Source organism: Cherax quadricarinatus, chromosome 46 (assembly GCF_038502225.1).
Source record: "Cherax quadricarinatus isolate ZL_2023a chromosome 46, ASM3850222v1, whole genome shotgun sequence".
Taxonomy (NCBI): domain Eukaryota; kingdom Metazoa; phylum Arthropoda; class Malacostraca; order Decapoda; family Parastacidae; genus Cherax; species Cherax quadricarinatus.
In genome coordinates, this window is record NC_091337.1 from 27,507,617 (window position 1) to 27,519,392 (window position 11,776).

Sequence of the window (11,776 nt, forward strand, 5' to 3'; positions counted from 1 at the left end):
TGCTTTGGTTCCCAACCTTGACAAAATTGACAGCAAGATATTCTGGACACTGTTCGTGAGCAATTTTATAAACATGATTTAGCTTCAGTTGTTTTACTGTGTCTTCAACATTCAGCATATCCAACTGCTGTAATTCATCCTGGCCTACATGTTCTCTTGGTTAGTCAGTTAGTTAGTTAGTTAGTCAGTCAGCCAGTCTGATGTGTGTCACAACAGCTTCTGCTGCTCCTGCTGCTGCTGCTGCTGCGGCTGCCTCCCGAACCGAGCTCGGACCGGCGTGTCTCCGTGTCCCTTCCGTGGAATGCGCTAGGCTGCGTGGGCGTGTGTAGTCCTCGGGTGGGTGAGGGCGGGAGGTGATGGGCAATGGCAACGGCGACATAAAGCCGCCAGCAGCAGCCTGTCTAACAACCTCCTTAGCCCCCTCCTGCTCTCCTGGCTCACTGAAAGAAGCCCACCTCGGCTGGCGCCCAACGATCAGCTCAGAACTGGCACGGACAAGGGGAATCCGACTGTCTAGCTGACTAACTGACTAACTGACTGACTGAAGACTGCCTGATGTTCATTCGCCTCGCCCAGTCCTGCGCCCGAGCCCAGGCCCGCTTCCTGCACAGGCCCGACTGGCCCGACCCTCAGAGCCAATCCTTATCGAAGTTACGGATCTAACTTGCCGACTTCCCTTACCTACATTAATCTATCGTCCAGAGGCTGCTTACCTTGGAGACCTGATGCGGATATGGGTATGCACAGGACATAAATAGGGGGCCATTAGTGGGCACTGAGCAAGCAGCAACAGTGGTCCCGACTCAGCGGAGTTTGGACAGCCTCAGCCCGAGCTTGCAGCTCACAAGACTGCCATTCTCATTAGCCTCCTTGGGGTTGGGATGGCAGACCAGAGAGGCCTAGCTTCTCCCTACGAGCCCCGGGAGGGCTGGGAATGTGGCTAGGCCTGGGGACAGTTGGTCCTGACATTAGTCTGAGATACTCTCGAGAAAGGGAGCCAAGGCCGGGCCACCACTTGGAGAGGGCCCGGGCCGGGAGAGTACCGGCAAATCAAAAAGAAGAAGCATTTAGATTTAAAAATTTCTTGAATTATTACCATATTCAAACTTCTTAGGATTTTTATATTAGTAACAGCTTTCAATTTCTACATTAAAGAACTCGATCAATGACATTATACATATCTACTAAAATGTTATAGTGAACGTAAAGTGCTGCCAGTTGGAAAAGTTGATTGTCAGTAATGTGTGACCACAACCAAGTCTGTAACCTGCATACAGGGGAAGAAGCTAAGTTCAGCATCCACTGCATTTATAGGTAAAGTTACAAACATTTGCAAAACAAAAAGAAAATCAAATATTCTGAGGCTAAGTTCCATCAGTAGGATGAAGGTACAATGAATCGTTACTGATTAACCAAAAATAACAATGGATTTAATGTGGGCCTTATGCTTTTTGAAGACGCACTCACTCACTTCTTGTCATAACCATAATTTATAAAGGGGTAGAAGGGCTCAGTCAGATGACCAGATATAAATCAAAGAAAGCGCTAAGCCGACAAGGGTCATGCAGTGCTGTGGGGAAGAAAATAGTGCCGGGTCTATAAACAGCTAGTTGGGAAGGGGATCAGAGGTGAGGGGAGAAAAGAACTGGAATTGACACTAAGGTCTATGTGACAAAGTTCGTATAGTAAAACAGTTGCTGACAAATAGTCAAAAGATGATAGTAAGCCAAGAGCAGGGCCGTCTGCAAGAAGGGAAGATAAGGTAAGAAGAGCAGGGTGGCAGCGTCAGTGGAGGTAATTCCTGTGAGCTCGCTGGTAAACCAGACAATCCACAAGAAAGTGACGAACTGAAATAGGGACCAGAAAAACCTCACAGAGAGGAACAGGGTGACGCTTCATGAGATACCTATGAGTAAGGTGAGTATGGCCGATGCAGAGACGGGAGAGAACAGTCTACCGAGTACAGCAACGGTGGTAAAAAAAAAAGGGCCACAAACCCAAACACAGTTTAATAGAATGTAATTTGTTATGGTGCATGTCCGACCACCGTTGTTGCCATCGTCCACGAAGACGGGTAGAGATGGCGGTAAAATATTTCCTGAAAGGAATACCTCCATAGGAAGCCGGAAGATCACGCACCACTGACTGCGCAGCAGGTTCATTGTTCATTGTCCCGCACATCAACCTTTCCAGGGACCCAACAGAAAACGACATCTTTGTTTTTGCTTGCTACACAGCGCAACCAAAGTTGAATACGATGAGGGGGAATCAAATTGTCTTGTAAAGTACTGAGGGAATCTGAAATGATCACAAACGCCGAAGGAGACATACATGTAATGAGGAGAATGACTGGGAGGATGGCTTACAACTCCACGGTAAAAATACTAGCCGAGTCTAACAAATGACAACATCGTCAGGAAACACCTCCATAGACAGAACTCTTTCAGAAGATTTAGAACCATCTATATAAACAACGACAACACGAGCATGAGATCAGAAGTAATCAAGAAAAAGAGAGCGAGAGGCAGCCGTATGTAGTAGAGCCTCTACTAACGTCTGAGACTTTCAACAAGGGATGAACGAAAGGCACCAAAGGCATAAACGTAGACCTTGATGATGAAGGGCATCTAGCTTAGAAAGAGTTGCAGGAGAAGCCGTATAATAGACTAGTCAACATAATCCAGGTTCAACAAGACTAGGGGGAAATGCAAAGGAAAGAGAGTCCGGCGATCTGCCTCCCATGAACGATGCGCAAGAATTTTAAGGAGGTTCAGCCAGCCATGGCAAGCTCCCTTCGAAGAGGAAATGTGAGGTTTCCTAGTCAACCAGCAGTCGAATAGAAGGCCAAAAACTTGACCATATCACATTCCGGGATACATGAGCAGTGCAAAAACAATGTAATATCGGGGATAAGAGGACGTCTAGTGAAGGTAGCAAAATGGGTTTTCACACTAGAAGATTTAAGTCCATGAGAAGTGGCCAAATGGGAAACACGGCCAAACACATCTTTCTGATGGGAGGCTGCTATCAGGCGACAGTCAGCGACTGCGTAAGCTATAGCAAAATCATCCACATAAAGGGATGACCAAATATGCGATGAAAGAACGAATGGTAGGTTACTTATAGCCAAGAGAAAAAGGGTAGTGCTAAGGACACAACATTATGGAACTCCCTCTGCCTGAACAAAGTCTGAGGAAAGCGAGGCGCCAGCACAGACATGAAAATGTGTTTCAGATAAGAAAGCAGCAGGAAGGTCGGTAGATTACCGCAGAGGCCTAAGCAGTGGGCCTGGGCTAAGATGTTATACCTCAAAGTGGTGTCATATTCCTTCTTGAGATCTAAAAAAGACTGCCAGGACAGAGTGTTAATTAGCAATTGCATTTCGCACGTACATATCTAAGTGCATCAAGGGGTCCAAAGTAGAGCGGCCCTTGCAAAAGCCATCTTGGCGAGGAGAAAGACTATCGTGAGTCTTCAAATACCATATCAGACGTCTATTCACCAATCGTTCCATCACCTTGCAGACTACACTGGTCAGAACAGTGGGACGATAGCGAGAGGTATCAAGCCCCGAAGTGCTTGGTTTGCGAAACGGTAGTACAATGGCAGATTTCCATTGTTGAGGGAGAACCCCTCGCATCCAAACAAGATTGAAAAGACGCAGAAGGACTGGAAGGGCTGCAGAATGCAGATGCTGTGGCTGACAGATATGAATATCATCAGGCTCAGGTACCAATGATCGCCAAGCGGAAAGTGTGGGCTCTAGCTCTAAGAGAGTAAAAGGTACATTATTCAACTCCATCCCATTAGAAGTAATTTCCAAGGGCGATTGCTCTCTGGTAGACTTAGAAGCGAGAAACGAGGGACAGAGGTGAAGCCCTTGGGAGACATGGGCAAGATAGTTCCCGATTTCCATGGCAACTTCAAAAGGTTCTGGAACACTAACACCAGCAATCCGCAAAACAGGAGGTGGGTCCGGAGCTTACTTGCCGCACAACTTCCGTACCTTCTTCCAATCCGCACACACACAGGGGAAGTTGAGGTAACGGTAGAAACATAGTCTTTCCAGCAAGTGTGTTTAGTGTCGTGTATGAGGCAGTGGCTATGAGGCAGTGAGCCACTACCCTCGCCCATTTAAAATCCAGAAAACGACCTGCGGTCCGATTATATCGATAACGGCCCCATGCAGCACGTTTCAAGCGCAATGCACGGGCACTCACAGGAAACCACCAAGGCACATATATCTGAGAATGCCTGCCTGAGGTTTGAGGAACAGAACGTGATGCTGCAGTCAAAGCTAAGGTCGAAAACTGATGCACCAGCTCATCAATAGAGGACAAAGAAGGGTCCGCACAAAAAGCGGGAAGATGAGAGTATAAGTCCCAAGTCGCTCATACAAATTGCCAGCGGTTGCTATGAGGAGGTCGGGAATACATATTAGAACTAAGAAGAATAGGAAAGTGATCACTGTCGTGCAAACTCTGGAGAAAAGACCAAGCATAATCAAGTACAACTGACGAGGAGAAGATAGGAAGATCAGTGCAGGAAAGAGACAGAGTCCGAGAGTCAAACTGGGTGGAAGCACCTGTGTTTAAAACACTGGGTGAGCAACAAATGGAGCTCTCCCGATTACCCCTGAGGCCACGAATATTCCATTGTAAATAAGTCATTATTCACTAAGATAGGTATTCCAACAATGAGAAGCGATAAAATCTACGGGATGGTAGGGTCAGTGAAGTCAATGTGTGGAGGCAACGGAAAGCGAATAAGCAGGGAGGAATCGGAATGCTGTGAAGGAAAAGATTGCTGTGAGGGTTGTGAAGAATACGAAAGAGATTAAGGGAACGCACCGGTGTCCATCGAGGGTTTCGTCTCCGCAGTGGACAAGGAAGATGCCGATACCACGACTTCAGAGACAAACACAATGAAATATATTTTTTTTGTTAGGTTGAGAATTTTTTTTTTTTACTCGCCGGTACTCTCCCGGCACGGGTCTTTTCCAAGAGTAGTGACCCGGCCTTGGCTCCCTATCTGGGGAGTATCTTGAGACCTAAGTCTCCCATGGGAGGAGGTACAAGTACTCCCCTCATCTTTGGGACCAAGTGTCCCCCAGCCTAGCCACAGTCCCCGCCCTCACGGGGCTTGCAGGGAGAAGCTAGGCCTCTGGTCTGTCATCTGCCCCGCACCAAAGGGGCTCGTGGGGATGGCAGTCTTGTGAGCTGCAGGTGGTAGGAAGCTCAGGCTTCTGCTTAGGTTCAGAATTTATAATTATTATTGGTATAAACCTTGGTAATAAATACCGACAAGTTGGTTTAGAAAGACACGTAAGCAAACACTATAACATATTTATTAGAAAACGTTTCGGTCCTGGAACCTTGATCACTTCTAACATGTTAGAAGTGATCAAGGTTCCAGGACCGAAACGTTTTCTAATAAATATGTTATAGTGTTTGCTTACGTGTCTTTCTAAACCATAATTATTATTAAAGATTCGCCGGTATTCTCCCAGCCCGGGCCTTTTCCAAGTGGTGGCCCGGCCTTGGCTCCCTGTTTAGGGAGTGTCTGAGACCTAAGTCTCCCATGGGAGGTGGTACAAGTACCCCCTCATCATTGGGACCAACTGTACCCAGGCCTAGCTTCTCGTAGGGAGAAGCTAGGCCTCTCTGATCTGCCATCCCCGCCCCAAGGGGGCTAATGGGAATGTCAGTCTTGTGAGCTGGAAGTTCGGGCTCAGGCACCTACCCTACCCTAGAAGGGCTGGGCATGGTGTCGAATGTTCAGAATGATTTTTGTGAAATTATTACATACACAAATTTTCCGAAAAAGGCAAGCGAAAATTTGTGTATGCAATAATTTCTCAAAAATCATTCTGAACCTAACTAAAAAAAATATATATTTCATTGTGACTGTTCATTATTAAATTATTGTAAACTTATCACAAATATATTTAGTTGGATTAGGCTAAATTAAATTACGCTCATAATAATAAGGTTAGGTAAGTTTTCTAAGTGCAGAGTGCAGCATATGATGATATTGCAATTAAATATTCGTGTTGAAGATTTAAAGGTAATCTGAAGCGACTTTCGTAGGTCATCATGTGGAAGATAATATTAAAATTTCGTTATTAGAATTTTAAATTAGCACATGTAAGTTCCAAATTTCATTAAGCTTATGAAAGTGATCAGTGTTCAAAAAACACAAGTTTATTTATTCTGAATTAACAGGAGAGAGACAACTATTCCAAAGAAAACAATCCAACTGCAGAAATATATCATTAACTCCAGCTTTTAACCATCTTAAAAAGACTCCGAAATACTTTAAGAGTTTTAGTTCCATCAGAGGCATCATAAATTGCACGATATGAAGTGAAAATTTAAGATAATACATAATAGAACTTTTGATCAGTCCTTAATTATAATGATCGTGAGTTTTTAAAAATATATTAGTTGTTATTTCATTATATTTCAGAAACACTGAGACTGTACCCACCTGGAACCTTCGGTGAACGAGTATGCAACAAAACCTACAAGTAGGTGTCACATTTGCAAAAAAAAAAAAAAAAAAAAAAAAAAAAGTCGTTTATGGAATTTTACGTAGCAGACAAATGGTTGCTTTATGCTGTAGTTTTTATTTCACTAAATGTTTCTAGTTTGTTAACATTTTCTAAATAATTGTAATTGTTCTAATTAGCATATTTCAAAATGTCAGGTGAATATCTACATATGTCAGTGAATCAGAAAAATATTTGATTCTTAATTAAAGCTGCGACAGTTTTATCGTCACAAGTGCAACTAATGTGACATTTATTGTGGCAACGTTTCGCTCTCCAGGAGCTTTATCAATGGCTTGATAAAGCTCCTGGAGAGCGAAACGTTGCCACAATAAATGTCACATTAGTTGCACTTGTGTCCTTTTACTTTACATATTGTCGGTAATTCTACCAACTTTATTACAGTTTTATCGTCGTAAAAAGTTGCTGGTGCACGTCCTATGCCATAATAATAGAGTAAAAGGATTAGAAAACACTCCCCTTATGCAAGGAATATTATTTTTCTGTGATTCTTAAGAGTTAAACACTTGTTCTGAATAAGTTGCTGTTCAGAGTATTAAAGACAAATAACAGAAAATATAATAACCGAGAACTTCATGACAAAATACGAACACTGAACAGATCTGGACACTGAGACATCACCTGACTCGTCTGGGTAAGCTATGGCGGCCATTTTGATAAATGACAATATCTGTTTATTATAAATTCATATAGCTACTCTACTGGGAAAGATTCCATGTTGATTATGGATATTATTTAGCTCGTAATTGTGCAAAAGGGCATAGGGAATATGTAATCAGAAAAATTATATTATAGAATCAGCTTCAACGATTGTTAGGCAGTGAGGTACTGATGATCGCATAACTGCATAAATGTATACAACATAGAGTGGAAAGCTGTTATTGGGTACTTTATTGATGGATTTTTATGGTTATTATTGCTATTTTGGTGTTTTTAGTGGGAGTGGTACCGATGGTGCTAGTATGTATGGTGATAGGTTTCTGGTAGTAAATGCTAATGCAAATAGTTTAAAAATTATGGTGGTGGTTGTTGATGAAGAGTAGATGCCAGTCTTCCACTGGAAGAGGTAAGAAGCAACATCAGTATTCAGGCTGGCTAATCTCACACAACTCTACCTGTCCAGAACAAGACAGTTAGCAGTATAGTTTCCTGGTATGAAAGCACACAACATAACCTACACTGGAGACTATCTGTGAGGCCAAACACTAATACTAGCTATATAAAACAGACATATTAAAGAATTAGACACTTTTGCAACATTTTGGAATTTACATTGAGAAACGTTGCGCTCTCCGGTACAGAGAAGACTGCTGGAAGATAACAAGTTCGAGATACAACGCAGTTATGTGTTAAGTATATTTCTTTTAATTTTTTTTTCAGTTTCTTACCTATACTCCAAAGAAATAAATATATCATTTTATTAGGTTATTTGTTTATTTCCCATGTTAAATTCTCTCTCTCCCTCTCGTTCTCTCTCCCTCTCGTTCTCTCTCCCTCTCGTTCTCTCTCCCTCTCGTTCTCTCTCCCTCTCGTTCTCTCTCCCTCTCGTTCTCTCTCCCTCTCGTTCTCTCTCCCTCTCATTCTCTCTCCCTCTCGTTCTCTCTCTGCTTTGTTGATACTTATCGAGGATCTTGTGGATCGTCTTCAAAAGAGGAGCTTCAATAGTTTTTCCTAGTAGATTAGCTTCTAGCAGAGTAGATTCTGCTTAACGAGATTTCCACGGTGGTGACGCAAATGAACACAGATGTAACTAACATGACATTTCATTGTGGCAACGTTTCGCTTTCCAGGATTTTGTAAAGCGTTAACTGCTTGACAAAGCTCCTGGAGACCGAAACATTGCCGCAGTAAAATGTAACATTAATGCATCTGTGTCCATTTACCTAATATTTTATTATTTTTACAATTATTACTATATATTAATTATTCTAGAGCAAGTACATATTCCAGCTATTCCTGTTATTACTGTTATTCAAATTACGCTTTCCTTAAGAGAGTGGCAATGAGACTTCTTATTCAGACATTTTATCCCACCTTCTTCTCCCATCTTCCACATGACTGGAATCCATTCCTACAATTTAAGAAGAAAATAATGAAAGCACCAGAGAAAGATCACAGTAAACAGGGAATTAACTGTATGAGAACCAACCTCACGAGTCTTTTGAGTATATATGTTGGATATCACGTCTTCCAACACAGATTATGTGATGAGAATACCTGGAACGCCGAAGATATATAATGAAAAGCTTTATCTTAGGGAGAAAGCTTGAGCTTCTGGGGGAAGCTTAAGCAGCTTCAGGCTCATAACCAGAACAGGCCCATGAAAAATCAAATACTTTTTAAAAGATATTTAGAAAAATCTTAAAATAAAATTATAATAATAATTATTTTGATTGAAGTTTGATATGTTAGCCAAACAAAAATTCTCCAGAAAGAGTAGGGGCTTAATTTTACCCTGAAGATGTAGGCGAAACATTGGCAAGAGATGTTGCGGTCCACCTGAACAAACATTGAAACTCCAGCAACAGAGACGACTTTAGGTACGCCTGTGTCCTCTATAGGGACTTCACGGGACATTTAATGAATTGGGATGAGGCACAACTCGTCTTCACCAAACAAGATCTATGACGCCGTCGATTTCTGGAAGCCTCACTATCGCCGTCACCGACACAGTAGAACATAATACCTGAAACTTCAAAATTTTAATAACGTTAGCATACACGAGACTCATCCAGGCAGAGCACCACCCACCTAACAACACCGGAGTCACATGATCTCAGTGTCTACCTGTCATCATTCCATTGTAACATTCTTCAGGTCACTATATGTCACTCACACTTCATTCTCCGCCTATATATAAAGTCTTTTTAACCTTTGTAAGTTAAAATTGATCAAAATCTCATGACCGAAGCGGTTTCTCATATGTCCTAGTGTTTGCTCACGTGTCTTTTTAAACGTAATATGTAAATAATTAATTAGAAATAATTAATTAGAAATAATTAACCGTAATATGTAAATAATTAATTAGAAAACCATGTGATATTTTTATATTAGAAACTTATGTTAACAGAATAACTGGCACTAACGTGGTTCTACGTCCTGGAGACTTGGTGACCATCCCAATCTGGAGTTTACACCACGATCCTCGCTACTGGCCTGAACCTGAGGTGTTTCTTCCAGACCGCTTCTTACCAGAGAACAAGACCAATATTAGAAGCTTCACTCACATGCCATTCGGAATGGGTCCTAGAAACTGTATAGGTAAGTGTAGTAGCCTAATTTTATTTGGAAAAGTGTATTTTTATTTTTAGTAATACAATCTAATAGTGGTTATAATGCAAAATCCTTACAATACATCAATTTATATTTTTACCTTGACTTTGGATTTTTCCTTTAGCTATGCGGTTTGCCTTGTTGGAAGCCAAGGTGGCACTCACTAAGTTGCTACTGAAAGCAGAAATACACCTGAGGAGCTGCCACGAGGAGCTGAAACTGGAACCATCTCCCTTCTTACTGAGACCTGATGGAGGAGTCAATCTTGTGGTTTCTCCACTCACAGCTAAAACAAATTAACAATGAATTAAGCTCATCAGTGTAGTAAAAACTAAGGTAGAGAAGGCCAAAGAGATTATGGAATTAAAGTTGAAGGGACATAAAAATAATCAACCCAAAGAGTCAGCTTACTAATAATAACAAAAAAAGTCGCCATGCAGTACAACGTCACTTTGGCATGGTAGTGGGTCCCCCATAAGTGGCTTTTTTGTAAACCTTTAATAGAGTCCCTGGAGGCAGAATATTTCTTTTGACATCAACCTATCAACTGTTCCCTGGCTTCGCCACGACATCCTCTTGGTTACGCCAGAAGAATCCAAGTTGAAACGCTCGAGAACTATCTCAACTCTCTTGAAGTCTCCATTCAGTTCACTGTCAAAAATTGAGACATCTCACTTCCATTTCTAGACGTCTTACTTCATAAATTTTGTACCATCTGAAATGAAACACATCTATTCGTTCATTATGAGAGAGATACAACAAGCTCTCTGTCTAATATTTAAAGCCCTCAATATTTCAATAAAATGAGAACATTAACAACATTTTAAGACTACTTCCCTTCATGCTTTGTCTGGAGCAGACGACAGGAGGCCTTTATTTCTTACGGGTAACGATGTAGATCCTTCCAAAGCATATGTCATATCGACAACCTTTTGTGACATGGCCATACATGGACACAGAACCAAAGAGTAGCAGTGATCCCCACCCTCTATCAGTTTTTTTTGGTTCTCTCCGGTACCTACTATGCCGTGAATCGATGTAAGTAGTGAAGCAGTAGATAACAGAAATAACATAATAGGTAAGAAATGAGTACTTTCCTTTCCTCATACTTCACTGCCTTTCTGCTTATTTTTCCTTCTGTTCCACCAACAGTCAACTCACCCTTATGACAGTAAGTACATCATGTCTGGTGTGACGATTAACCAAATGTCTACAGCTCCTACATACTAATTCTAATCTACCAATAAAGATCACTGGGTCAGTCAAAATTGTTTTTTTTAAGGTCGGGCTAGCGAAAATAACACCACCTTACAAAAGAGTTACATGTTTGTTATGCTTGTGTATCTATCACGTCTCATGTACAAGCGTGAAGATTGCTTCTTGATGTCAAATTGACAGAAATATGTGCGTGTGGATTTGCCAAAGAAATAAAGACGTTGGACAGGTGTTCGGAAAGTACTGAGAATGCTATTAAGTAGTAATAATTATGAAACATGGACTCTTTTGGATAGTCTATCTAGACTATATAAAGGGCAACAAATTCACATGAATGTGAAAGAAATGTTGATGGCATAACTCAGATAGGATTGTGGATTCGTCCCTGTAGGGTGTCCCTGTAGGGTGTCCCTGTAGGGTGTCCCTGTAGGGTGTCCCTGTAGGGTGTCCCTGTAGGGTGTTCCCGGGGTCAACGCCCCTGCGGCCTCCAGCCCTACAACACCTACCATGACCTCGAGATTTGCAACACTTATTATCTTCTGAAGCCTTACAACATCATGTATTCAGAAGCTCTACAACACCTCTCATAACCTCCAGCCCTACAACGTTCCTCACGAAAGGTGCCTTACAGCACCTCTCATAACCTCCAGCCCTACAACGTTCCTCACGAAAGGTGCCTTACAGCACCTCTCATAACCTCCAGCCCTACAACGTTTC

General features: G+C 42.0%; 1 protein-coding gene across 2 annotated transcripts in view; it reads left to right on the forward strand.

Moving 5' to 3' along the window:
* The window catches only part of LOC128696631 (cytochrome P450 9e2-like), a 124,032-nt gene extending 112,920 nt beyond the window's left edge, over positions 1 to 11,112 (forward strand). For both annotated transcript variants that reach the window (XM_070094617.1, XM_070094615.1), the window contains exons 5-7: positions 6,469 to 6,529; positions 9,642 to 9,832; positions 9,969 to 11,112. In XM_070094617.1, coding sequence (XP_069950718.1) covers positions 6,469 to 6,529; positions 9,642 to 9,832; positions 9,969 to 10,144 — 428 coding nt within the window. In that variant the 3' untranslated portion in view covers positions 10,145 to 11,112. The remainder of the gene's footprint in view (positions 1 to 6,468; positions 6,530 to 9,641; positions 9,833 to 9,968) is intronic.
* The last annotated feature ends 664 nt before the right edge of the window (positions 11,113 to 11,776 follow it).